The 27,943-nt window shown below is 41.6% G+C and overlaps 1 protein-coding gene across 10 annotated transcripts; it reads left to right on the forward strand.

The window, feature by feature from the left end:
* Window positions 1-1,281: 1,281 nt before the first annotated feature.
* Window positions 1,282-27,910, forward strand: cnot1 (CCR4-NOT transcription complex, subunit 1). Of its 10 annotated transcripts, none has more exons than XM_075470661.1 (49): window positions 1,282-1,427; window positions 2,945-3,239; window positions 5,626-5,733; window positions 6,570-6,668; window positions 7,252-7,320; window positions 7,472-7,526; window positions 8,863-9,066; window positions 9,200-9,368; window positions 9,705-9,831; window positions 10,491-10,601; window positions 11,978-12,148; window positions 12,358-12,485; window positions 12,674-12,914; window positions 13,014-13,133; window positions 13,428-13,550; window positions 13,686-13,837; window positions 13,926-14,076; window positions 14,188-14,401; window positions 14,596-14,721; window positions 15,499-15,623; window positions 15,720-16,006; window positions 16,088-16,166; window positions 16,300-16,545; window positions 16,667-16,807; window positions 16,900-17,079; window positions 17,351-17,467; window positions 17,581-17,691; window positions 17,817-17,894; window positions 18,187-18,364; window positions 18,775-18,929; window positions 19,363-19,659; window positions 19,773-19,913; window positions 20,178-20,282; window positions 20,436-20,555; window positions 20,705-20,899; window positions 21,107-21,249; window positions 21,414-21,522; window positions 21,740-21,909; window positions 22,986-23,217; window positions 23,321-23,569; window positions 23,763-23,926; window positions 24,088-24,205; window positions 24,292-24,393; window positions 24,547-24,720; window positions 24,826-24,975; window positions 25,060-25,240; window positions 26,450-26,582; window positions 26,688-26,822; window positions 26,899-27,910. In XM_075470661.1, exons 2-49 carry the CDS (start codon window positions 3,138-3,140, stop codon window positions 27,017-27,019), a joined length of 7,206 nt encoding a protein of 2,401 aa, XP_075326776.1. In that variant the 5' UTR covers window positions 1,282-1,427; window positions 2,945-3,137; the 3' UTR covers window positions 27,020-27,910. The 10 variants fall into 10 exon arrangements, with proteins under 10 accessions (XP_075326776.1, XP_075326773.1, XP_075326781.1 ...); XM_075470658.1 differs by having other exon boundaries at window positions 16,088-16,165; window positions 16,290-16,545; XM_075470666.1 differs by having other exon boundaries at window positions 16,088-16,165; window positions 16,290-16,545; window positions 26,918-27,910.
* Window positions 27,911-27,943: the final 33 nt, after the last annotated feature.

Genomic DNA, 27,943 nt, shown 5'->3' on the forward strand with positions numbered 1-27,943 from the left:
CAGACTTTTTTGTGTTGGTGTCGTTTAGCAAGGTGACCATTATTTGTACAAACACGCTAACTTAAACTGGTTGCGAGCAGGTGTTGTGTTTGAATGGTTTCTGAATTTAAAAAACCTGCAGGCATCAAAGTGGCAGCAATAAAAAAAGCTGGCTGAATTCTCTAAATGCTAATGAAGGAAAATGTTTCCGTTATCACCTCCTTTAGTATAAGAAAGAGTAGACCATCCTTTATGACGATACTTTCATTCTTTGCAGCCACGACATTCAAAGTGACTAATCAACCTTTTTAACATCAGACATTTTTTTACATAGCAGGAAATGCACAAGTGTGTTAAGTATGGCTGCATTCCTCCTTTGAGGTATTCTGTTATGTTGTCAAAGTTTGCTGGGGCACTTAAAGAAACTTAGTAATTATCAACATAATTGCTTTCACCTGTGGTTTTCATGCTGTGGAAAGTCTACATTCTATGGGTGTCATGCAGATGAATATGACAACATGACTGTGAGCAGGTGGCAACAATCTTTGTGAATTTTGTGGCTTTTTTTTTATTTCCTTTTTTAAATGACCAGTTGTGGTAATGTTGAAATATTTCATATTATGATGATGTATGAAATACATCCTCAGTAAAGCACTGTGATGACAACACATCAGGTGATTACCTGATTTGCTTTTACAAAATGTTTTCTCAACATCTGTAACCTCCAGGGATTGTTCTATAAAGGTCACAGTATCAAGGATGACAGTAACCTTTATGGAACCTTTATTTCCCTAAATGTTCTCTTGAAATTGCATTATGAATGTAACCTTTAGGGAATGTTACCTGAAGGTTTCCTTAAAGCTATATAGTGAAAACTGCAGAACCTTCAGATTCATTTACATTTCTAGATTGATGTGGTATGACTAATGTCATTGGTTCATAGTTGTGATTTTTTTTTTTTTTATGTTGTGTTATAACAACAAACTAAAACTATACATTATTGTAAATTTGACTTGTTCCAAGTTAATTTATTTAATTTATTTCAAGTCAAAGTACCAAGTGAGACAGACAGGCTTGAAAACAGGTCTAGATGACCTTTTAAAGGTAAGTTTCATCGTTAAAATGGACCCTAAGAGACCTGAAAAACAGCTTATTTAATTTTTTTCACCGTCTGAAAATCAAATTATGAAAAACGAAAAGGTGTTACTTATTGGAGGCTGAAAACATAAATGCTATCATGGGAAATAAATGAGTTCAGGCGTCTGCCGAAGGGGGGCGCGAATAAACTCATGCACTAGTTTCGCCGCGTGAGCGCGCCGCGGCGGTGACAGTCGCCATTTTATTTTGAAAATCAAACTGTTCTGGAGCATTGCAACCCTTCCATTTCGTCAAGTTTGTTGTGGGGGACTAGGAGGGATGAGGACCTAAATTACTTTATTGGGAGCACGGTGAGACTTTGAAATGTATTTAACTTAAAAACGGTCGACAGGCTCATATATTAAACATAGTCTGTGATTTTTAATACGGACGATTGCCGTTGGTCAGCAACGAAGGGGAGGTCTATTTGCTGAGAAGCAAATGTCATATAGCTCTAATCCACAAAGTAAGAATTCCCTAATCTAACAGTGTTTCCAATGCAATATAGGAACTTTCCCAAAACCGTGATTATCAAGTGGACGCTGAAGACGACATTGATATTAAGTTGGTGTAGGGTTTACGCATTTAAATATGAGCAGCGTTGGCAACTATGCTAGCAATTCCATAGAATAGTCGGAGACCAAGGAAACAAGCTAACGTTAACAAGGTTAATGCTATGGTTAGCTAGCTCGATCGTTCAAAACTCGTCGGGAGTACCCACGGCCTCCAGGCTCGCGTCGGAAATTTGCTCTCTGTAGCTCTGTAATTGATCATGTATGTAATTGTATTTATAAAAATGTGAGAACTTAAATTTGAAATTGGGGTTTCGGTCTCGTGCTCACTTGCTTGAGACGGGCTCATGTAGCTAACGTTAGCCTCTCGAATATGCTAATTTACTAGCATTAGCACTTAGCCTTCAGAGAGTTGGTAATGTTTAACATCTGTCACTCCTTAGTTGCAGACCACGGCAAGGCTATACTGGTAACTTGAGATAAGAATATAGATGAGGGGAACTTAAAACGTATTGTTTTACGATTGTAACGGTTAGAGTCGATGTTGGGTGAAAAATTTAGGGAACATGTTGATTAACGTTAACTTCTTAGTGGTGTTTATCAGCGTCATGGCGGTGGTAGCTACAGTACACAGATAGTGGACCCGCTTGCTACAGGACTGTGGTCCTTGAAAGGTGTATGCAGTTTTATTCCTGTTAGTTTATGTTACCTCAGGTACTATCAACGCGTTCGGTGAAGTCATGGCTCAATGAAACGGCGACTAATATGAGCATTGCTTGAAAGTGGTTGGCTGATTTCGTTTGCTAACTAGCGTTAGCTTGTTCTTTGTTCCAGCGAATGTTTTTTAATGGTTGTTTTTTCACCTTTTTTTTGCTAATTTGCTATTCTCAATTCATATGTTGGATGTTGCAATTGTCACCCACTCTGTTAGTGTTTTTGAACGGCAACTAGCACATTTTGGTTCTGTATACCATACAGTAGGGTATTGCTGAGGCCTAGTACTGTCTACTTACATGTAGTTAAGTAACCCTTTATATCATAATTTTGTCGTAATAAAAATAAATAAACTAATAAGCTGTAACTTTTATTGAACATAACTTTGGAATTCATGGGTATGTAAATGAACAAGTTACCCTGGCGAAAACTTGTTTTGGTGTACTTTTGGGTCTGTCATACAAAGCAGGCCTCAAAGCCTGTCAAACTATTTTGTGTTTTTGTTGAATTGCTAGAAAGCTGCACTGTTAAAACAAGGGTAGCTCAAAAAGTGTGTCTTTGTCTGTCAGATGATTTATAAATACTTTGTCCTTTCGTTACAGATGCTGAACTTGATTTTAAACTGAAAGACTCTACAAGCCCTGGGAACCACTGGTCGGAACACATATTTGGAAGCCAACACTTGTCACACCTTTTGGGGGGGGGGAGCAGAAGTAACCTATCACTGAAGTGACTAAAGGGGAATAATGGTGATTTTGCGCCGTGCTCGGCCGCCTGCTTCCGCCCCAACCAGCAATGAATCTTGACTCGCTCTCGCTGGCTTTGTCTCAAATCAGCTATCTGGTGGACAATTTAACAAAGAAAAACTACCGAGCCAGCCAGCAAGAAATACAGCATGTGAGTAGTGGCAGTAACTTCAAATAAATGTATTCTTAAAACATCTGTCAGAAATTTCTTTACATGCTTCCACCTCAAGCCAGTTAAACTTGCAAATATGTATTCACTTAATCTAGACTAGAGTAGCATTTTTCTCTCTACACAACAGAATTTTTCTAATATATTGTCAATGGTTTGGAAATTTGTGTCCCTTTTCACACATCAGTTGATGCTTATTAGTGCATAAAAGTTGTCCTTGTTAACTCAACTCTGTTCCTTTTTGGAAATTCACACATGCCAGACAGAGGAGACTCATCCCGGCATCGGTGTGAGCTTACACACATCAAGCTGGTGTTGTGGAATCAGTTGAGCGACTTCAGCATTGTTGGTTAGAGCGGTGCGTTTTTCAATACCAGCTTGGCGTTACGTGCGCATCCACTAATGTCATCTCAGAGAGAGGGACGGTGTCGGGAACTGTGCTGGAGTTAGGGCTGTGCTGTGTAACGATTTTGTAATCTTGTTTTCTGAAATAAGATTTTATTGCTATGGTTTAGTGTTGTGTTAAATAATTAGTTTCTTCTGGAAAACTGTGCTAGTGTTTCCCTTGTTTAATACTCACAGCGCTGCCTGGCTTCTGCCTTCTCCGTTTATGTGAACTAAAATGGTGAGCTCTAAACTAAGCTGGTGAACTTCACACTAGCTCTCAACTTCTATTCACTGTTGCCATCTAAATGGCTTTGTTGCACCTTTTTTTTTTTTTTTTTTTTTCTTTTTTCTAAATGCACCTATAATCAAATTTAGAAAACTTTTGGAAGACCTGTAGTTTCTTTTTATTGAAGAAAGTTACCAGAAGGTGGATTTATTTAGTTTTTTCTTCATCACCTGTCTGCGTTGCTGGGTGGCTCGATCACATTCTGATGTGAGCTGCACTTGTGAACCAACTATCTCTAAGTTAGTGGTCTCAACTGATCTGTGAAAGGGCCGGTGTGGCTGCAGGTTTTTGTTCCAACCCTGCAGCGTCACAGCTGACTTGTTTCATTCAATCAACTGAACTGGTTAAGACCTTCAGTGCAGACAGTTCAGTTGATTGAATGAAACAAGTCAGCTGTGCTGCTGCAGGGTTGGAACAAAAACCTGCAGCCATCAGTTTGAGACCACTGATTTCATATGTAAAAACAGCTGAAATGAAAGCACAGCTGTTGTTCGCAGTGATTTTGTCTGTCAAATTTGTAAGGTCAGTTAGTGTTGCTTAAGGAGAAGTTTTTTTTTTTTTTTTTTTTAAACCAGGACCATATTTCTGGCATAAAATACGTTCACCTACTCATCGACAACAGTTTGGTGAAAGGCGGTGTCCTTCGTATGCTATTTAGATCAGCGTATATCCATATAACGGTAGTGAATGGGGGCATGATGCCCCTATATGTGTATATACGTGGATTTAAATATCGTCCAAAGGACTACAGAGGTAGTATTCCATAAAAGACCTTGTTTTAGTATGTCCTTAGCTGAGGTTACAAGTGAGCTAAGCCAGTCCTACACTGTGATGTGAAAATGCTGCAGAACACCAGTTGGTTTGATAAAATGTTCCCCCGTGTACATGTCGGCGTCACTGCTGCAATTCTGAAGTCCTGCACACATTGACACGCTTCCTTTCTCTCTGAAGAAAGAAGTTGTTTGGGAGTTTTAGCCCTCATTTTACAAATCTGTGGGCAAGTGTTGCAAAACAAAGGGCCGTAGTATCTATGGCTCTTTGTTTCTCGGCTGATTGGAGGTGAGCTGTGTTGCCCACAGTTATATTCACCCATTAAAGATTGTAAAATGTCTCTGTCCTTAAATTCACTAACTTTAACGACTACTTCACACACAGTGACGTTTTGTGTCCTATCTTGTGTTATTAGCACCATAATGATGATCAGATGATCCTGCCGTGGGAAAGCAATCTGTACTGGAAGTAGATATGAGTAGTGGAGTCATGTTGGGTTGTACCTTACCATAGAAAAACATTAACAGGATGTACTTTAGTCACTATCTCTGGCTTGTTGTGTTGTCAAAAAAACAAAACAAAAAAAAACCAACACAGAATGACTTTTTAATGAATGAATGACTGATTGCGATAAAATGCATTTTATGGCAACATGAAGGAAGGAAAAGGAACAAACCGATTTTGGTGGCAGATTGTGGCTGATGGCAGGGACAATGCAAATGCTTAAAGTAATAGTAAATATTTGTAGAAAAAGCCAAGATCTAGTTTTTGACTTTTTGTCTAGAAATGCAATGAAATAATTTTTGTTCCGTATTGCCTAGCCCTATGTCTGCAATTAGGAAATCCTGTAAATGTCCCACCATGAAGAAATGTTGTCAGCTGGGTGCCTAAAATATCTGACGTCCACTTTTTGTGAAATTCCAGATTGTAAATCGTCACGGTCCTGAGGCAGACAGGCATCTACTACGCTGTCTCTTCTCCCATGTGGATTTCAGTGGCGATGGTAAAAGCAGTGGCAAGGACTTTCACCAGGTAATCTTCGATTAGAAAAGCATATTTAAAAATTTTTCTGTGATCTTTGTGTTGGTTTTGTTGAGCCAGCAACCAGAAATGAAGTCTGAATATGTTCAGTCCACTTTGTTGTGCACTCTTCTGAGTTGTTTAAGACTATTTGAGAACTTGGAAGCAGGATCTGTGCTGAACAGAACTGTGCCTATAATGCCGCGTTTTCACTTTGCAGTCCGGTACGGGTCGGTTCGTAACGGTTCGCTTATTTCAGTGTTTCCATTACCATGAAAGCGTACCGGTCCCATGGAACCCGTTACCATTTTTGTAACCCTTCTGCTTGGGGTACCGAGCACACAGAACCGGTTCCAGGCTCTGCTCTCCGTTGTTGGTGAGGAGGCTGTGCAGCGGGAGCTCGATGGTGCTGTGCGAAACGAAAAAGTTTTCTAGCTGATTGCCGCAAAAATGGCAGAGAGTGGTTTCAACCGGACCGCGAGCCAGTGTCGCATTAAGCTGAAGAAGCTTGGAGGTGGTTTGAAATTATGGATGTTATTTGCTATTTACGCTTTGGCACGCACTCCGCCCACCCCTGAGGGTCCCCTTTGTACAGTGGGAACGCAAGCTGACCCCAAAGCGACCCGTACCGGACTGCATAGTGGAAACGAGACCTAAGTCACCGGGTGACTAATGCTTTGTTATCTGAACTGAAAGCACTTACTTCCTTTTCATGATTGATCAGTCAGTTTTTAATCGCTGACTGTTGTTTCATATTGATTTTTGACTTGTCTTATCTTGTATTTCACCCGCTTCTCTTCTCTCTGCTTTATTTTTCTCTGTGTCTTTTTCTTTTCAACTTGCCCAAGACACAGTTTCTGATCCAGGAGTGTGTGTCGCTGATATCAAAGCCTAACTTTATCTCTACTCTGTGTTACGCCATTGACAATCCCCTGCACTACCAGAAGGTATGGAGCCGTTTCTTATATTTTGGAGCTGAGACTTTAACTCCTACACCCATGTACATACACAGACATATCAGTGTTTCTCCATATTTTGGCAGGTCAGTTTTTAATGTTTTCTGATGCAGCTGTAATCATCTGCTAGTGCTTTACCAGAAGCTTGCTTCCCTTCCATTAGAACCAAAGCTTGTCACTAGATACAGATATTTTGGCCTGGCCTTTTTAGATGCGTATATTCAACATAGATCCAACATTTTTTGGAATCTTCTTTCTGTACCTGCAGTAACTTAATGAGTTGTAGTAAACTCAAGTAACAGTAACTCAACACTTTGTTCAGATTTACTCTGCTACACTGTGGAACATGAAAAGCTATTGCAAATGTAATTTACACTAAAGGGGCATCACACTGAGGGGAAATGAAGGGTGTACATAGTATAATAGTATAGTAATCAATTTTTGTTCTTATGCACATCACAGAAGCTCCCAAATGTCGTTTGTGAAGCTATTGATTTCAGTATGGTCTTATTTGTGACATTAAAAATACTTGCATAATGTAATCTACATTGAGTTTATTTAACGTGTCTTTCAGAGTTTGAAGCCTTCAGCCCACCTCTTCACTCAACTGAGTAAAGTTCTTAAGCTCAGCAAAGTCCAAGAGGTAAATAAATTCTGCACTAAGAGCTAGATTTAAAGGGACAATCTGAACTCATTACTGTGGATTTGACAATTCTGAATAAAATATGACTGAACATAAGACACATTAGACCTCATGATTGTTTGATATTTTATTTCATCAATTCATTTCACAGGTGATATTTGGCCTCGCTTTGCTCAACTCCAGCAACGCAGACCTTCGTGGTTTTGGTAAGTGTTCTGTTGGAGCCCACACATGTGTTTAAACCCTCTACAAACAGAATCTGAAATCCTGCTCTTAAAGTCTGCCTCTCAGTAACAAGTACAAAGTTGTCGTAACAATTCCAAATGAATCTAATATGATTCTTCATGTAACAGAGCTCAACCCTGTCAGAAATGAACATGCTCCATATTTTTAAAAGCTTTTAAACCAAGTTGCTGTTTTGTAGCTCTGTCATACCCCTCATCAGAGGGTTTGTGTTCAGCTATCTGCAGACGATTGTACTCCTGGCAACTGCTAAATGTTGTGGCCATGCTGACTATCGTGGGAAGCAGTTATTAGATTAGTCACAAGCAGAACCTGTGATGGAAGGAACATGTTATAATTCAACGTTTTAGAATTCTGTGTACTGAGTGTGCGAAGTGTACGGAAGTGCTGCAACTGATAAAAGAAAATTTAAGGTTTTATGTAATACTTGAAATGTCAAAATCTGTGCCTGCAACAGAAACTTTATTGAAACTCATGTAACTGAGGCATGTAATAAACTACAGAAGGGCTATTTTAAATCTTAACATAACTATTAATCAAAAATAAGTTAATGATTTTCATCAGTTCGAGCTAGTAGTTTGTTTTCCTGTCAACGCAGACAGTGGGGTGGCCTGAAGGGAAGTTACTGGCTGAAGCGGAGTCGTTTAAACTCTTATCGATCTCAGACATCACTGTCTGTACTCAAGAGGAGACATTTATTAGACTGTGCTGTAAACAGAGTTACACATTTATGCTTTGTAGCTGTGGATCCTCCCAAACTGTCATCACAGCAATAATTAAAATAAATAAATAAACAAACACAAGAACCACTCTTCTCCTGATTTAAAAAACAAAACAAAAAACTTGATAAACAGTTTTCTTGATAAAATAACTTATCACTTGAAAACGTGTTTTGTTATCTTGATATGAGAATAATCAACCTGTTATGTCCGTATAATGGCATCCAGTGGGAATGTACTGATCAGGTTGTTTTGCGTCCGAGTCCTTTGATTTTGAGTATCTGCGATAATCTTGCTATATATTCTTTAGCGATAATAAAGGAGATAGAAGAGAAGCGGGTGAAATATCGGGACATCCCCAGCATCCAAGTCAATAACTGCAGCTTCTGTAATGAACAGATTAACCCTGATTAGAATAAACTTAGTTTGGAAAAGATGCATTGTCAGTGTTTGTTTAAATCTGGACTCTCCATCCAATAGAGATGCAGGAAATGGCATGTTTTCTATTTTTAATTATTATTATTGTTGTTTGTATAGCCAAGAAATTTGAAGTGTGTCTGTGATTGTTTTTGTCTCTCAGCTGCGCAGTTCATCAAGCAGAAGCTTCCAGACCTCCTGCGGTCATACGTTGACGCAGATCTTGGAGGAAACCAGGAAGGTGGCTTCCAGGACATTGCTATAGAGGTGTTGCACCTGCTGCTCTCCCATCTACTGTTTGGCCAGAAGGGAGCCAGTGGGGTAGGGCAGGAGCAGATCGACGCCTTCCTCAAAACTCTTTGCAGAGGTATGAAGGACTTAAAAAACATTCTATTGCAACCAACCGAATGTATCGTGAATATCTCCTACTCAACTTTTGTGGCTTAGTTAGACGAGTTGGATGGAAACTGTGCAAACGGTGCATGTGTGCTGGGTTTCAGATTTCCCCCAGGAGCGTTGCCCTGTGGTGCTCGCACCACTGCTGTACCCTGAAAAACGGGACATTCTCATGGACAGGATCCTGCCAGACTCGGGGGAGTTAGCTAAGACCATCATGGAGAGTTCTCTCGCAGACTTCATCCAAGAAGTTGGCTATGGCTTCTGTGCCAGGTGAATGCTTTGGCACCATACTAACAGCAAACTGATTCCTGTGATATTTTTAGAATGCACCTGTGTAAGTAATTTCATTTGGATATCAGTGAATGGAAAGTCATCATTTGAAAGGCAAAGTGTGTAACTGCACATGTAACCACCACACTATGACTACTGAATACAGATCTCTTCTGAATGTATAACGTCACTAACACACATTTTATAACCGTCCCATCTTTGCTCTAATAAGATTTCTGAGTGATTTAAGATTGTATACAAACACTGAAGATGATTGATTATATTTGGCTCTGACCCTGTTTTTTTTTTTTTTTTTTTTTTTTGTTATCTGTCCAGTCTGGATGAATGCAGAAACATAATCCTTCAGTATGGAGTTAGAGAGGTGACAGCCAGCCAGGTCGCCAGGGTCCTGGGGATGATGGCTCGAACCCACTCTGGCCTTACTGACGGCATCCCACTTCAGGTAAGCCACTTATCTGATCAAATGGCCACAAGATAACACATGTCTAAGGGCACCTTGGTTATTTGAATTTGGTTTTACATGATGTGTATGCAATAAAACATTCTCTTTTATTGCGGTTGTAGTCTTTTCACAGATTGAAAGGTCCAAACTTATGGCTCTTTTCCTCTAGTACATACTTGGCTCGACTTTACTCTGTTTTGGTCGTTTTCCATTACAATTGAGCACCACCTCGGTGTGGGTGGGGTCATTATAGCAAAGCAGCATTTGTATGCGACACAACAATGGAGGACATCAAGATGATGGTATTCCTGCTGCTCGGTTTGCCTCATTTTCATGACTCATGCAGACATGTCCCTCCCTGGCCAATCAATGGCCTGCAGTCTGTAGATGCCACATTTTTGGCTTGACTGAGCTTGCTTGGAACCCCGGCCGAGTAGGTGCTGAAAATCTAACTGGTACCAGGTGCTGCTACTACTAAATGGAATCCTAAAAGTCGAGTCAGGTAGAGCCAATTAGGTACGAGTGGAAAAGGGCCACTTTAATGTGACTCAGAACTTGTGGATCATTAATTTAAAATCTTGTAAAAATACAGTCAGTCCTGTGTTGAGCACGTTGGCTTGTGGAGCATCAGATCTTTATCTTTGTGTTTTCACCCACAGTCCATCTCAGCTCCAGGAAGTGGTATCTGGAGTGATGGGAAAGACAAGAACGATGGTTCGCAGGCACATACGTGGAACGTCGAGGTTCTCATTGACATTGTCAAAGAAGTGGTAAGTGAACCATCATTTTTATTAAAATCCCTGTTCACTTTTCCTACATACTGGTCATTGAATGGTTTCCACACACAGTTTTGGGTGACTAGAATGCTAATTTCAAACTAATTTTTATTCTAACCAATTCAGGATTTCCTCTAAATCTGATGGCATTTTACCTACACAAATGGAACACATTTTAAATATTTTTCTGTGATTATTAGCCTAATTTTTACAGCCTCAAACCCCCAGAGTTCTAAGGAGGACTGTTGGATGTCTTCAGCATTTTTACTGAAACTTTACGTGATTTCATTAGTCAATATTTCACCAGTACATGGGTTTAACCCCTGCTTCCAAAAACAAAGATACTGCGTTGAAACGTGATTGAAAGATTCTGAAAGAATGACCTAATTTAATGTAAAATGGTATATAAACAAAATTAGTTTGTTGAAAAAAGATGGAGTTTTTTTGTTTGACGCCTGAACCACATTAAAAAATAAATTTTCTGAAACATTTGTGAACTAAAATGATTCATTTTTGTTATTTAAAAAGGAAGGAAATCCCCATTGTGGGCTGATGCATTATTTCAGCAGCACAATCCAGGCCGTCCCATGTCACACTTTTATAATTCTGCATGTTCTCAAAGGGTGAAAAGTGGGCCAGTAAAGCAGTGTTGGTGCTGTAATATATGCAGACTGTGATGTGGCCCCCCTGATGAATGTGCACTAATACACCCCCATATCGACTGAACTGTGAGAGGATATGAAACCAGACTGCCCCCCTTTTTAACCTGGAGAATGTGTTGTTCATGACTTCAGAAAAGAAAACTTTATTCAGCTTTCTGCTTCAGCTCAGCTCCTCTAAAGAAAGCTCATGTTCAGTGAGCGTTAATCTTATGTTTTTACATTATTTACATGCAGTTTGAATTGAATTTGTAGATGCACCAATGAGCTCTTTTTCTCTACTCTCCTTGAATGTTCCCAGGTCCGTACAGTATTTTCAGAATGTCTTGTTTTTAATGCATTGCTGTCTGAAGGCATGGAGATGTCAAACATTTAATAGTGATTTGTTTTTTTTTTTCCCCAACTTGCTCCGTCTTTTAATAATATTCACTGTGGATGATGAAATCCCCTAATTCTTTGCAGTTTTAGATTGAGAAGCATTCCTAAATTCTTAAACAATTTGCTCACAAAGGTTTAATCTGTAAACTCGTTGACCTCACCTTGAAGTAAACTTTTGAATTGAGTAACTGACGGCAGAACGGTTTTTACCGTGTCCCAGGTTTTCTTTTGGAAAACAGGCTTGTAAATGTATACAGTGGTTTGTCATGGACATCACGGTGACTGCTGTAAAAATTGGTTCCTAATGTTTCGATCTTTTTCTGGACAACCCAGAATCCCAACCTAAACTTCAAAGAGGTGACGTATGAACTGGACCACCCAGGCTTTATAATCCGGGACAGTAAAGGCCTGCATATCGTGGTGTATGGTATCCAAAGAGGGCTGGGTATGGAGGTGTTCCCCGTTGATCTCATCTATCGACCGTGGAAACATGCTGAGGGACAGGTGACTGACAAATATCTCCCACTTTAGTGTGATGTTTAAATGATGTTAATTGCTAACTTTGAAAGGAATTATTGTTCTCAAAAATAAGCTAATTGTGACATCGTACATTTCTGTGAGAACCTGGTACATTGCGAGTAATCAAAGTGTGGAGTCTTTTCTTTTTAAATGTCTAACCTAACTTTTTTTTTTTTTTTTTTTTTTTTCCCCAGTTGTCATTCATTCAGCACTCCCTGATGAACCCGGAAGTGTTCTGCTTTGCAGACTACCCTTGTCACAGTGTGGCTATTGACATCCTGAAAGCCCCACCAGAGGATGACAACAGGGAGATTGCCACATGGTATGAAAACTTTGGTGCTTATTTCTTACATGTTTCAGGCTTTATTCTTAAAGTGGAGGCATGATTTAGTCTGCTGCCTGTACTGGATTCTTGATTCACTCTTTAGGTGCTAACATCACTTAAATATCAAAGGAATCTTTGTTGATATACTCTCCTTTGTTTAACCAAGTGTCCTGAACTCTTCTCAGGAAAAGCCTGGACCTGGTGGAAAGTCTTCTTAGACTCTCTGAGGTTGGGCAGTATGAACAGGTGAAGCAGCTCTTCAGCTTCCCAATCAAACATTGCCCAGACATGTTAGTGTTGGCACTACTGCAGATCTCCACCTCTTGGCACACATTGCGGCATGAGCTCATCTCTACCCTAATGCCCATCTTTTTGGGCAACCACCCCAACTCTGCCATTATTCTGCACTATGCTTGGCATGGACAGGTTAGTGGAGTATTTTAATTTCAGCATGTTTGTCTGTTTTTCGTTCATAATTTAGTAATTAACCCTGATTACACCTGTCCCCCCCCACACCTCCAACAGGGCCAGTCTCCATCCATTCGACAGCTAATTATGCATTCTATGGCTGAGTGGTACATGAGAGGGGAGCAGTATGACCAGGCTAAGCTATCTCGCATCCTGGATGTGGCACAGGACTTGAAGGTTTGTTAAAGAACCGGACATACTGTAATCCTGTGGCTTCTTTTTAAAGAAATTAAAATTAGTAGCTGAAATTGGCCTTTAAAATTATGATAAAGGAAGGCGAAACACTGAGTTTGTAGCAATGGCTATAAAAACAAAGTATTTGTAGCTTGCAAAACTATTCGAAGCAAGTTACTGAATCTGTTTTATCTCAAATATGTCAACAATTCATCAATTGTCAACAGTTGAGTTAAAAAGCTAATTTTCTTCGTCATGAGCAACATGTTACATCTCTCCTGGTTTTTCCCTCACCAGTCTCTGTCGATGCTGCTGAATGGTACTCCATTTGCCTTTGTTATTGACCTCGCTGCACTTGCCTCTCGACGTGAATACCTCAAACTTGATAAATGGCTGACTGACAAAATCAGAGAGCATGGGGTAAGTCTCAAGATTAAACCAGGAGGATTTATTTATCAGTGTTAATTTTATTCCCGTTTTATTTAAATCCTATCCAAACAATATTAATGGATTTAAAAAAAAATAATAATAATAAAATCTGCGTGCTTTTGTTAGGAACCTTTCATCCAGGCTTGCGTGACATTCCTGAAGAGGCGCTGCCCATCAATTATGGGGGGTCTGGCCCCTGACAAGGACCAGCCCAAAAGTGCCCAGCTGCCCCCAGAGACTTTAGCCACCATGCTTGCATGTTTGCAGTCCTGTGCTGGGTGAGAAACTTAAATGGCTGGTCTCTCTTCTTGTTGTATTATTTTCATTGTTCCAGGCCCATTCAATGATTTATTTTTTCCTTCTCAGGAGTGTTTCACAGGAGTTGTCAGAGACCATCCTTACCATGGTTGCCAACTGCAGCAATGTAATGAATAAAGCTCGACAGCCACCACCAGGAGTAATGCCAAAGGGACGAGCCCCGAGCACCAGCAGCCTGGATGCCATCTCACCTGTACAGGTATGTGAAAACCGCACGATGCAGACAAGCTTTAAAGTTCTGTCCTAAAGGGAACTTTTTACATAGTATAATGCCTAATGAACTTCTCATCATTCTAATGCTTTTCTCCAGATGGACCCTTTAACTGGCATGGGTTCCTTGAACCTGGGGGGCACCGCCACCTCGCACACTCAGAGCATGCAGGGCTTCCCGACCTCACTGAGTTCAGCTTTCAGTAATCCCCAGTCCCCAGCAAAGGCCTTCCCCCCTCTTCCCAACCCTAACCCCAGCACGCCGTTTGGTGGTATTGGCAGTCTGGCCTCGCAGCTCCCTGGTATGGACTCTGGTACTATGCTATTTGATTATTTTCATCATTACATGTTCATACTAACTTAATGAGTCGTAGTACATTTTCAGTGCTATTAGTTTTCATTAAAAGGTTAAGTTAGGGGTATTAGTTGCAGTTGCATTAAAAATATATAAATATTAGGTGAAAGATAAGAATATAAAGATATTGAAATGTTTTTGTGTTTCTTCCAGGTCCCTTGGGCTCGGGTATTAGCTCTGGTATTGGCTCTAGTTTGGGGATGTCATCAGTAAGCACTGATCCTTTTGGCAGCAGGAAGATGAGCACACCAGGCTTGAACCCGCCTACCTTTCAGCAGAGTAAGATGAAGGCCTGTAAGTGGTGGTGGTAGTGGTGTGACTGAGAGCCCCGCCCTGCGCTGCTCTGTACTGTATTTCCTCTGCGACGATGATTTGACTCTGATTCTGATCTGCAAATTGAATCCTAAAATACTCTTAAATGTGCAATATCAATTGGAGTAAACTCTTGTTACCATGAACTTTGAAAGATTCATGCAGTGTCGATCTCATCACTCTTGAAGTGACTGAAATTTCTGTCTTTTCGTGTCTCATATCTAATGTAATCAGAGGAAATACAGATCAGTCTTCCATTCCTTGTCTGCTTACGCTGACAGCCCCACTTCAATGTAATTTTCCAACTTTTCAGGTATCAAAAACGTCTGACTTGATCAGTTACTGTCTCGATCGTAAACCGTCTTAAAAAAACATGAATTAATTTGTGTCCACATCACAACAAATAGTTTTCTTCTTCTCTGGGCAGATAGAACACATAAACCTAGGGGATCTCTTCAATGTGTTTGGCTTTATTGGCATTTAAAAAAAAAAAAAAAGGAAAAATCCCTGACCCACATTGAACGGAAGCTGTTTTGAATGGAGAAAGACGCTGGTTAAGTCTTGAGGGCTCAAGCCACAAGAAAAATATTTTGTCTTAATTCTTAAGACACCTTTTTGATGCCTGATTGTATCACTTGACTTGACTCATTTTTATCATTGTTTGAATTGCTTTGCTCATGTGTCACCACTGTTTGATTTAAAACCTTAGCCACACAATAATGGTGGTGCTTTGCTGTTTCCCAGCTGATCTTTCTCAGGTGTGGCCTGAGGCAAACCAGCACTTTAGTAAGGAGATAGACGACGAAGCAAACAGTTACTTCCAGCGTATCTACAACCACCCACCTCACCCCACTATGTCTGTGGATGAAGTAAGTCGTGAAGATGTGTTTTTTTAAATACAAATTCCATTGCACTGGTAAAATAGTTGGACAGGCTGTAAATACTTTTGATGCTCCCCTATCCAGGTACTGGAGATGCTTCAAAGGTTCAAGGACTCGACCATCAAGCGGGAACGAGAGGTGTTTAATTGTATGCTTCGGAACTTGTTTGAGGAATACAGATTCTTCCCCCAGTATCCAGACAAGGAGCTGCACATCACTGCCTGCCTTTTTGGTGGCATTATTGAGAAGGGCCTCGTCACCTACATGGCACTGGGCCTGGCCCTCCGATATGTTCTTGAAGCCTTACGGAAACCGTATGGATCAAAAATGTATTACTTTGGAATCGCTGCCCTAGATAGGTTCAAAAACAGGTACTGAGATTCTTTCTTTGTCAAAATAAGGATAATTATCAGTCATTATTTGTCAAGCTGACATATTATTTGCATTTCTAGACTTAAGGACTACCCTCAGTATTGCCAACATCTGGCCTCAATTGCTCACTTCTTGCAATTTCCCCACCATTTACAAGAGGTAATCAGGTTTCCTTAATTTATCTTTGTGTTTGTATGAGTGTTTGCCTTACTTTCAGTGTCAGGAGGACACCTATCCATACAGATAAAAGTAAATCTTTTGCTCTGCCTCTTCAAATATCCTGTGCGTGCAGTATATCGAGTATGGCCAACAGTCACGGGACCCTCCGGTGAAGATGCAGGGATCCATCACAACACCTGGCAGCCTGGCACTGGCACAAGTTCAAGCCCAGGCCCAGTCACAGCAACCTGGTGGCCTTAAGGCCCCACAGCCAGGCCAACCCAGCACCCTCGTCACCACCACCACAACTACAACTACGGTGGCCAAGACAACCACCATCGGGAGACCAACACCCAGCAGCTTCAAGAAGGATATGCCTGTAGGTTTGACTTTGTTGGTGACTGTAGCTCTGAGTCTTGTCAGTGCTCATAATTGTTTTCATAATAATAATAATGATAATAATAATTTTCATGCTTGATAATGCTTGTACCTATATGCAGCCTTCCATAAACACTACCAACATTGACACCCTGCTGGTAGCCACTGACCAAACAGAAAGGATTGTTGAGCCTCCAGAGAATGTCCAGGAGAAGATAGCTTTCATCTTCAATAACCTGTCTCAGTCCAACATGACACAGAAGGTAAAGAGAAATGGATCAAATAATACTTCATCAGAAGAGCCCTGATATTCAGAAAGGTTTGTTTTTTTTAAAGCAAAGTTTACTTTTATCAGGTTGAGGAGTTGAAAGAGACGGTGAAAGAAGAATTCATGCCATGGGTGTCTCAGTACCTGGTGATGAAGCGTGTCAGCATTGAGCCCAACTTTCACAGTCTTTATTCCAACTTTTTGGACACCCTCAAGAACCCCGAGTTTGTCAAGATGGTTCTCAATGAAACTTACAGGAATATCAAGGTAAGATTTGGGCTGCAAAGATGCTAACTTTACATTGAAAATTGTAAGCATTCATCCCAAATCTTGTTTGCCTCATCAGCCTGTACCAAACTTGCCAAGTGTAAAATGTATTGTACATTTTCACACATGAGGCATCAAGCAGCTGCACGTCTTCTGAAATCCCATTATCACGCTCGATAAATTCATATTTATGTGTTCCCACATACCAAATTGGAGTACTGCTGGAAAACAATGATAATTTGTAAATAAATTTCCCATATTTTTCTTACAGGTGCTTCTGACCTCAGACAAGGCAGCTGCTAATTTCTCTGATCGCTCCCTGCTGAAGAACCTGGGCCACTGGTTGGGCATGATTACTCTAGCCAAAAACAAGCCTATCCTTTATACAGTAAGATTCTTTTTATTTTGTTGGTTCTGTTGTAAAATGATGCTGTGGCCCTTCTGCTTTAGTTAGCTGAATACATTTTTATTTATTTTTATTTTTTTTTGTCCTACCCCCAGGATCTGGAGCTCAAATTTCTGTTACTGGAAGCCTATGTGAAAGGCCAGCAGGAGCTCCTTTATGTGGTTCCCTTTGTGGCCAAAGTTTTGGAGTCCAGTCTGCGTAGCATGGTGAGGATCATAAGCCCCGACTGACTTCACACTTTACTACTGCACACCTTAAAATAACCCATGATTATCTGTGGAATACACAAATAGCTGTGTGTTAATAATTGTGTGTTTCTTTAATGCTTTAGGTTTTCAGGCCTCAGAATCCTTGGACCATGGCCATCATGAATGTTCTGGCTGAGCTGCATCAGGAGCACGATCTCAAAGTAACAGATTACTCTTTCTCGTAATCACTTCAAAATCCATGTTGTTTATAGACGTGAGGTGCAGCTCACCTCGTAGACTGCTTTTTCCTCAATGATTTAGATTTATGACGGATACTTTGTACAGTTTTTGATGTGTTTAACTTATTCGAGTTTATGGATTTGATCACAAGTCAGCCATATTGGATCATGGTGCAGCCTACTATTGTAGATTTATCAATGACTTCAAAGGACAAAATTAAACATTATACATCTGGACATGCAATCATTGTCATTCTTGTCTTGTTTGTTGCAGTTGAACTTGAAGTTTGAGATTGAAGTTCTGTGTAAGAACTTGTCTCTGGACATCAATGATCTGAAACCAGGAAACCTGCTGAAGGACAAGGAGAAGCTGAAGAGCCTGGAGGAGCAGCTGTCCGCACCAAAGAAGGAGGCAAAGCCACCGGAAGAGATGCTACCTGTTTCTACTACAGGTTGTCACTTCTCATTAAGTCGTTTTCTTCTTTTATTTCTCCTGAGAAGGATTAATCGGTGACAATCAGTCAAAACTAAAGATACAACCAAGAACTGTTTGATTCTCTGTTTTGAACCATGGTTTGATTTAATTTATTTATATTTAACTTAGTTCTGTTTGTTGTTCATGTGAGAGCAATTGAAGAAATAAAACCCCTTTTAATCTTCATTATATTTGATGCTGAATGTTAATTTTCATTTCACATGACAGAATCCTAAAAATGTGCATATTGAATTATAGTTTACTTTTGTTTAATGTGACCACTCTTCAAAAAGCTTTGTGTTTTTATGTGTTTCCTTCTTGTTGATGTTGGCTTTTCAATCAGCTTTTCTTGTGATTTTAATCAAATTAGCATTTTGTGACCAACAGGAGACTTCGTTCCATTTGCAGCTCCTCCCTCAACCCCAGCAGCTACCACCACCACCTGCACAACCACCGGGCCCCCCACCCCACAGTTCAGTTACCATGACATCAACGTGTATGCCTTGGCAGGCCTGGCTCCACACATCAATATAAATGTCACCGTAAGTATAATCGTTATTTCATGGTTTTGGTGTCAGGGGGCAGACGAGCACATACATGGTGTGGAATGCTTACATAAAGGCATTCTATGCATCCACACAAGTCGGCACAGTTGGTGCAAGATAAATATGCCTTTTGTTAGTGAGTTCAACTGCTTCACATATCCAAAGATGTGGCACAGTTTGAACTTTATTACACTCGTATAGCAAAGGAAATCCAGTGTCCAGTTTACTCATCTGTGGTGTGTGCACACTGCTCATGTTGGTCACTTTCCAACGACTTTATGATGATGAATAAATAATTTGAGCACACTGATTAGTACTTTTGTCCACTTAAGACACACAGGATCATGCCCTCCCAGTTAAACATGTATTTATTTTACTGTGTTTGGCTTTTACAGCAACATTTCTCTCATGCCTCTTTCCGCCTTGTCAGATCCCTCTGCTGCAGGCTCATCCGCAGTTGAAACAATGTGTTCGGCAGTCAGTGGAGCGGGCGGTCCAGGAGCTCGTGCACCCTGTGGTTGATCGTTCTATCAAAATAGCGATGACAACCTGCGAGCAAATCATCAGGAAGGACTTTGCTCTGGATTCGGAGGAGTCCCGCATGCGCGTGGCTGCCCACCACATGATGAGGAACCTGACTGCCGGCATGGCTATGATCACCTGCCGCGAGCCCCTGCTCATGAGCATCGCCACCAATCTGAAAAACAGCTTCGCTGCCGCACTCAGGGTAAATTTAAAGACGTAATAAGGGCTTGAACATAACTCTCTCCTTACCTTTACAGTTTCTTCTTGGTAGAATGCATTGATCCTCATTTTGTAATTTACTGTTCCATCTCTCAGGCACCAACCCCCCAGCAAAGGGAAATGATGGAAGAGGCTGCAGCTAGGATTGCTCAAGACAACTGTGAATTAGCCTGCTGCTTTATCCAGAAAACTGCTGTGGAAAAGGCTGGCCCTGAAATGGATAAGAGACTAGCCACGGTGAGCTTTTTGAATAGACCACCTCAGCTGCCCAAACTTTTTGCATGAGACAAGCTAAACATTGACAAGCCTTTTTAATTATCTATATTGTGGACAAGCTTTATTTATTAGCTAATACAGATTTATTTTATTACATGGTTAGACTCCTGGTGTGAATTGTGGGCTTTAAGACAGCTAATCTATAATTTTCCCTTTACTTACGTCAATGTTTTTTGTTTATTTTGCATGTCACTGATAAATAACTTCCTCTGGTCTCTACTCAAGGAGTTTGAGCTGAGGAAACACGCACGCCAAGAAGGACGTCGCTATTGCGATCCCGTTGTCTTGACTTACCAGGCTGAGCGTATGCCGGAGCAGATCAGACTCAAGGTAAGATCACGGTAATATTAAGTAATGTAAATGACAAGAAAAAGAACAGTTACTGTGTTGCTTTTGTACAAAAAGAAATCTATTCAGAGCACTCCATCAACAATCTGAGGAATTTCATACATGTAGCTCAACAAAATGCCTGTATGTGTGCAGGTGGGAGGAGTGGACCCCAAGCAGCTGGCTGTTTATGAGGAGTTTGCGAGGAACATTCCAGGTTTTTTACCAAGCAACGATCTTTCCCAACCCACCGGATTCTTGGCTCAGCCTATGAAAGTGAGTTTATTTTCTGTGACAGCAGTCCTCATATCCAGGATAAGAGAAACTCAAACAGAAAAACTGTTCACTAAGTGCTTGCTGTTTTTATGCCATGAATTTGTTTTCCGGCGTTTATCTGAGACTCGGATTCCATCTCTGTATCTTAGCAACAGGCATGGGCCACTGATGATGTGGCTCAGATCTATGATAAGTGTATGGCAGACTTGGAGCAGCATCTTCATGCCATCTCTCCAGCCCTTGCCATGAATCCTCTGACTCAGGCCCTGCGGACCTTACTGGAAGCTGTGGCTTTAGCTCGAAACTCCAGGGATGGCATCGCAGCACTCGGCCTCCTGCAGAAGGTAGCACACTTAATTTTCACGGGTATCTGTCAGATTGCCGTATACTCCAAGTTTGTCGCCCCCGTTTACACATCTGCACAGATGAAAATTTTGTTCTAGGGCGCAACTGCTGATGTGACGCTCTTGACCTCCATCTTTAGAAATGGTGCCAGGGAGGCTGTACTTGCATGAATTTGTGTGTTACTGAGTTGCTCTCTGTTCTTCCAGGCTGTTGAAGGTCTTCTGGATGCTACAAGTGGGGCTGATGCTGACTTGCTGCTTCGCTACAGGGAGTGCCACCTGCTGGTGCTGAAAGCCCTGCAGGACGGACGTGCTTATGGACCACAGTGGTGCAATAAGCAGATCACTAGGCGAGTCCAAAAAATAAATAAATATCCTGCACTTTTTAACTCTTTAACATTTTAACATCACCTACTGAAGCTGGTGGAATGTTGTAAATGTGATTTTTATTTGGAGTACACTGTGCTGGACGCAGTTGGACAAATGGTGTTTAACCTTCTTGCTGTGTTTCCAGGTGTCTGATTGAATGCCGTGATGAATACAAATACAATGTCGAGGCAGTAGAACTTCTGATCAGAAACCATCTAGTGAATATGCAGCAGTATGACGTGCACCTGGCACAGGTAATGTATTCTACTTAGTTGTTTACTGTTGTTTTTTTGTGTTTTTTTTTTGGTGTCTAGTAGTTCTTTCCTATTCTGTAGTACTACTTTAAATATTTGTAATACCAAACATAACCTTGGTGTACTTCCTCAGTTTATCCTTCACATTGTCTATACAAGTCTGCTCAGGTACTGTTTTATCGCTGTTACTCATGAAGCGGTTTTTGTTTCCTTTCAGTCGATGGAAAATGGGTTGCACTACATGGCAGTTGCATTTGCCATGCAGTTGGTGAAGCTGCTGCTGGTAGATGAACGCAGCGTGAGCCACGTCACTGAAGCTGACCTCTTCCAAACAATCGAGGCTTTAATGAGAATCTGTGCACACTCCAGAGCCAACGCACCAGAGGGGTAAAGAAGCACAGCAGTATTTACACACACACCACACCAGGGAGCAAGTTTACACTTCACAAGAACTAGTTATAAATTCAGTTCACATTGACAACAACAAGCCATATACCAATGAGAAACTGGGAAAACGGAGCAGCAGCTGTGTGAAAATCTGGTGTAGGAGCACCACAGCAGATAAGATCAAACTGGGTGACAGCACATGACCCAAGTGAGGACAGTCGGTGAACACACAGCTGCCTGCGTCAAACCAAAAAGTTCGACATGCATTACAGGTGTTCTCCGACTTTCTGCTGTGCATCGTCGGCTGTTACATCTCAGATTCAGCTGGCAGGTTTCACTCCTTTTTATAGCGGTCTTCTGAAACCTCCACACCACTTTTATTCACTTTCTGTCTGCTGTGTTGCAGCGTAGTTCTGCACATGTCTATAACTACTTCTGTCAAATTGTCGAATGAAGTTGAATTGGTTCTATTTTTTGTATTTTTGCCTGATTACTAGTGCAGAAATAATCTGGGGCTTCTGCCAGAATGTGCACCTGCAGTGTGCGTGCAGGCATAATTTAGCATGACATGTTCACAAGAAATGTTGTTCAATGCCACAAGAAAGAGCAGCTAACTTCGTGTTCGCTATGTTTGTTAAGTTTATAATTCAAAGTATGAACACCACTCATTAAAGCACTAATTTTAATGCACTCCTGCACAAAACTGACCATAATCCTGTTTACGGTCCTGTTTAGCCAGCTGTAAGAAGCTAGTTTTATTTTTGGGAGCTAATTATCACTCCTTTTAAACAATATTCTTCCTGCTGTTCAGCAGCTTTTCACTAAATCTTCCAGAGAAAAATGTCTATAAAATGCATTTAGTTTCTAATGTGGTCAGATAGCTCAACTTAGCTCAAACAAATCTTGAGCCATCATATTAATGGTAGTAGATGGTACGATTGTCCGTATAACTGAACCATCAGTCAGGTTCTGTGTTTTCAACACAAGTAGGTTTTTCTGCCACTTGAGTTGCTTTATATGCTTAAACCCTGGTAGTTGCAGCAAAGCTGACTCTGTGCTCATCTCCTCACCTCTAGACTTCCCCAACTGATGGATGTTGTTCGCTCCAACTACGAAGCCATGATGGACCGGGCCCATGGTGGACCCAACTTCATGATGCACTCTGGGATTTCGCAGGCTTCAGAATATGATGATCCCCCAGGTCTGAGGGAGAAGGCAGAGTACCTCCTGAGGGAATGGGTCAACCTGTATCACTCAGCTGCTGCTGGAAGGGACAGCACCAAGGCTTTCTCTGCCTTTGTTGGCCAGGTTAACACCCAATTATCATTTCAGTCTCGTGCAAATGACACAGTCATGAGTAATCCTGTTCCTTGGGTCTCCGGTTCACCTTTTTATGTTTTTCCCTTTCCAGATGCACCAGCAGGGTATCTTGAAGACGGATGACCTGATCACGCGCTTCTTCCGACTGTGCACAGAAATGTGTGTGGAGATCAGCTACCGGGCTCAGGCTGAACAACAGCACAACCCAGCCGCCAGCGCTGCCATCATCAGGGCAAAGTGTTACCACAACCTCGACGCCTTTGTGAGGCTCATAGCCCTACTGGTGAAACACTCGGGAGAGGCCACCAATACAGTGACCAAAATTAACCTCCTCAACAAGGTACAGCAACGGTCAAGTATAGCCCGATATCGGGTGAAAGAGTAGTGATGGAAATCCTACCAGTTCATTATAGTCTGATCATGGTTCTACTGTTTGTAACATGTCAACAGTTCCTGTGTTAAACGTAAGAGCTGTAATTGGTTAACCTACCCTGGCTTACTTGATTTGTATTGATCACACATTGTCCTCACAGGTGCTGGGTATTGTAGTGGGTGTTCTGATCCAGGACCATGATGTTCGACAGACAGAATTCCAGCAGCTGCCGTACCACCGCATTTTCATCATGCTGCTGTTGGAGCTCAATGCCCCCGAGCATGTCCTCGAGACCATTAACTTCCAGACACTTACTGCCTTCTGGTAGGACGTCACATAATCCCCTCCAGCCTGAGAGCTGGTATCAGTTTGGAGACTAAAGCCTCAGATGCTGCTGAAATATTATCAGCATGAAGATATTTTAAATATTTGTCCTGATCACTTTTACACCTTGCTTGGAATTAACTTTGTGCTTCTATCTGCAGCAATACCTTCCACATTCTGAGGCCCACCAAAGCACCTGGCTTCGTTTACGCCTGGCTGGAGCTCATCTCCCATCGCATCTTTATTGCCAGGATGCTCGCACACACGCCACAGCAGAAGGTAAAGGCGACCGCTTGTTATAGAATGCCCATGAACGTGTTTGTGATTTCCAAATTTTGTATGAATGGACGGATGTCGTCTTCCAGGGTTGGCCCATGTACGCACAGCTGTTGATTGATCTCTTCAAGTACCTTGCCCCCTTCCTGAGGAATGTAGAGCTCAACAAACCTATGCAAATCCTCTACAAGGTGCGCTTTGTGCTATTTCTGTTTTCTGTGTTAATGAGTTTCTACGAAACCCTTGACACTTCATTGAGTAAAGCGTAAAAACGAGCTCATACTCCTTACTTGAGGCCTTAATGTTGGCTGATCTTTGTTTCTACGTTTGTTCTGGTTGTTTAGGGCACATTGCGGGTGCTTCTGGTTCTGCTCCACGACTTCCCAGAGTTCCTGTGTGATTACCATTATGGCTTCTGTGACGTTATCCCGCCCAACTGCATCCAGCTCCGTAACCTTATCCTCAGTGCCTTTCCACGCAACATGAGGCTTCCTGACCCCTTTACACCCAATCTGAAGGTATACGGACAGAGAATGATGGGGGCTGTTCCGTTTGAATGACATGCACATTTAGTGTTAATTTGAGTAGGAATCTTGACGGGTGATGTAATGAATCTATCGTAGGTGGACATGCTGAGTGAGATCAACATAGCTCCTCGCATCCTCACCAACTTCACAGGCGTAATGCCGTCCCAGTTCAAGAAGGATCTGGACTCGTATCTGAAGACGCGCTCGCCTGTCACTTTCCTATCTGAGCTGCGCAGTAACCTGCAGGTACGACCAGAGTCCATCCTCTTTTCCACTCTGGAGTTTTAGTTATAAAAATGAAAGCCAATCTAACTTTAACATTTTCCCCAGGTGTCAAATGAACCAGGAAACCGTTACAACATCCAGCTGATCAATGCGTTAGTGTTGTATGTGGGCACACAGGCCATCGCTCACATCCACAGCAAGGGCAGCACCCCCTCCATGAGCACCATCACCCACTCTGCACACATGGACATCTTCCAGAACCTCGCTGTGGACCTGGACACTGAGGGTAAAGAAGCAGGATGATAAAAATCTGATAAGAACATTTTTATCTAATTAGATATTTGAACTCGGGTGTTGAGCCAGCATCTTATATTGTGTATAAACTAAAAGTGCTTCGATTGATTTGGCACCAATCATTGTCTGCTGATTTTCGCCTTAAATATTTTGATTTGATCAACTGTTTTCTTTTAAAATGGAGAGTTAGAGCTACACTGCCTGAAGCACATCCTATTAGAGGGCGACGTGATTACTCAGAACTAGAGTTTACTCAAGTAACTTATTTGTTTTGAGTTGTGGAGGCTTCTTATCCGGACCCGATCTCACAAACATGGAAATTCGGAAACAAAAATCCAGCACAAGCAGCAGGCAGTTGTCCAACAATAAAGTAACTTCACTGTGCAGCAAAGATAACTCACGAGAGCTGACTTCAATCGACTTCGAATCTCCAGACAGACATTAACATAAAGTACCAAACACATGGCTTATAAGCATATGGACACGGTCTGCATTCATTTCTCAATGCCACAGCTATATTTACATGTCATTAACACACAGCTCTAATTTGCACTACTCTTATGAAACGACTCCAACTCCACAGAACAAAATGAATCAGCTGGAAATACGGTACCATAAAGGAATAAGAGAGAAGACACAGTAACATGTTCTGGGTCTGAAACTGCCACAGAGTACCCGGGGGCTGAGATACCGCAGATAATTTGGTTTCCAGCCCTGGAAACCAAAGTTTCTTTGGCGCCTCTTCAACATGACAACAAATACTTTAGCTTTACATGTGCAGGGCTCACATGGAGGGTTGTTTTTATGACGGAGGTGTTACATTCCACACCTGTAGGGGGAGCAAATGAGCAAAATAAAACTCTTGTTAGTGTGATGTTGGCAAAATGTAATTAAAAATAGAACATTAGAAAATAATGTTACATTATAAATCAAATACTTGAAATGCACCTTGTGATTGATGTTGGTCCACCCTGCTCTCTGCAGTCAGTGATCGGCCCAAAAAGTTGAGTCGCAGCGCCCTTACTTTACAGTTGGACGGTGCTTGTGTATCTGTGTTCAGATTCTGTCGCGATAAATGAGAAAAGCATGTGGAAACCTTGATGCTGCGTCTTTGTGGTGGAGCTCAGGACCAGACTTTGATGTTCAGCTTGTGCAGCAAAGTGCAGCACTGATCAGGTTTTTCCCCTTCATCTCTTTTCAGGGCGTTACTTGTTCTTGAACGCAATCGCCAATCAGCTGCGCTACCCAAACAGCCACACTCACTATTTCAGCTGCACCATGCTCTACCTGTTTGCTGAGGCCAACACTGAGGCCATCCAGGAGCAGATCACCAGGTGAGGCGGTCCGTTCTGAGTCTGGAGGCTGGTGATTTATTTTTATTTTTTTTTAAGTAGTCACGCAAAGTTCTGTTGGTGAAACGCTTTCTCTTCTGCGTCCAGAGTTCTGCTGGAGAGGCTGATTGTGAACAGGCCTCACCCGTGGGGTCTTCTCATCACCTTCATTGAGCTGATCAAGAATCCTGCCTTCAAGTTCTGGAGTCACGACTTTGTGCACTGTGCCCCTGAGATTGAAAAGTAGGTCCCTTGTGCGGCCGCAGTTTTATAGACGATGCATTAGAAGTCACTTTTCTGAGCTCCTTTAACGTCTCAGCACTGTCGTCTGTCTCCAGGCTGTTCCAGTCCGTAGCCCAGTGCTGCATGGGGCAGAAGCAGGCCCAGCAGGTGATGGAGGGCACCGGCGCCAGCTAGCCTGTGCACCAGCCAGCCCATAAACGCTGGGAGAGATGCCGTGGCCTTGACCCGCCCCGCCCCCACCAAACATACACACACACACCTCCCACTTTACTGTTGGCACTGGATAAACTGGCTACCACAGGATACCATTTCAAACGTGGATGTGGAAGGACTACTGCTCACGGATCTGAAGAGTTAGATTTTTGTTTTGTTTTTCCCCCTCGGGGTGGAGTTGAGACGGAGAGAATGGATTGGGACATGTTGTTTAATATACTTATTTTGATGCTTTTTATGTAAATATTGAAGAAGAAAAAAAAAGGGAGGCAGGGAAGTAGACAAACAGATTGCAATGTTCATGTCAAATAAAATGTATCCTGACATGTAAAGACACAGAAACATATTTTCACTCACTACCAAAGTCCTTGGTTGCTTCCCTCCCACACAAGACCTGTTTTCTGACTTTTATTTTTGCTTTCAGAGGCTGAAATGGTTGATTGAAGAAAAGAAAAAAAAGAAAACTGCCTGCTACTTTCATTTGATTCCTGTTCTTTTTTTTTTCTTTTTTCTTTTCCTGAGTGGGACTGAACGTTGTTGTAAAGACTCCCAGGTGCGGTGGGGGTCTGCTCCTGGTGTGTTGGTGGAGACGGTTTTCTGACAGTTTGTCAGTATGAAACTGGCTCTTTGAGGTCTCTCCCTGGCATTTGTAAAATTGTGCAAAGTGATGATAACATCGTAACTTGACAATTTGTATAAAGATCCAAATTGAAGAACAATAGAAGGACCAATACAGCCCATTTTGTAACATTTTGAATGTTTTGTAAATGTATTGGTCCGTGTGTTGTATTTTGTAGTCCTTTCTAGTTTGCCTTTAGTTCTTGCTACTTAACTGCAGTATGCATACATACAGGAAATAAAGCATTCAAACTGCAGTCACTTGTTTTCTTTCAGGAGTAAAGCTGAAG

Source organism: Odontesthes bonariensis, chromosome 7 (assembly GCF_027942865.1).
Source record: "Odontesthes bonariensis isolate fOdoBon6 chromosome 7, fOdoBon6.hap1, whole genome shotgun sequence".
In the NCBI taxonomy this organism is placed as follows: domain Eukaryota; kingdom Metazoa; phylum Chordata; class Actinopteri; order Atheriniformes; family Atherinopsidae; genus Odontesthes; species Odontesthes bonariensis.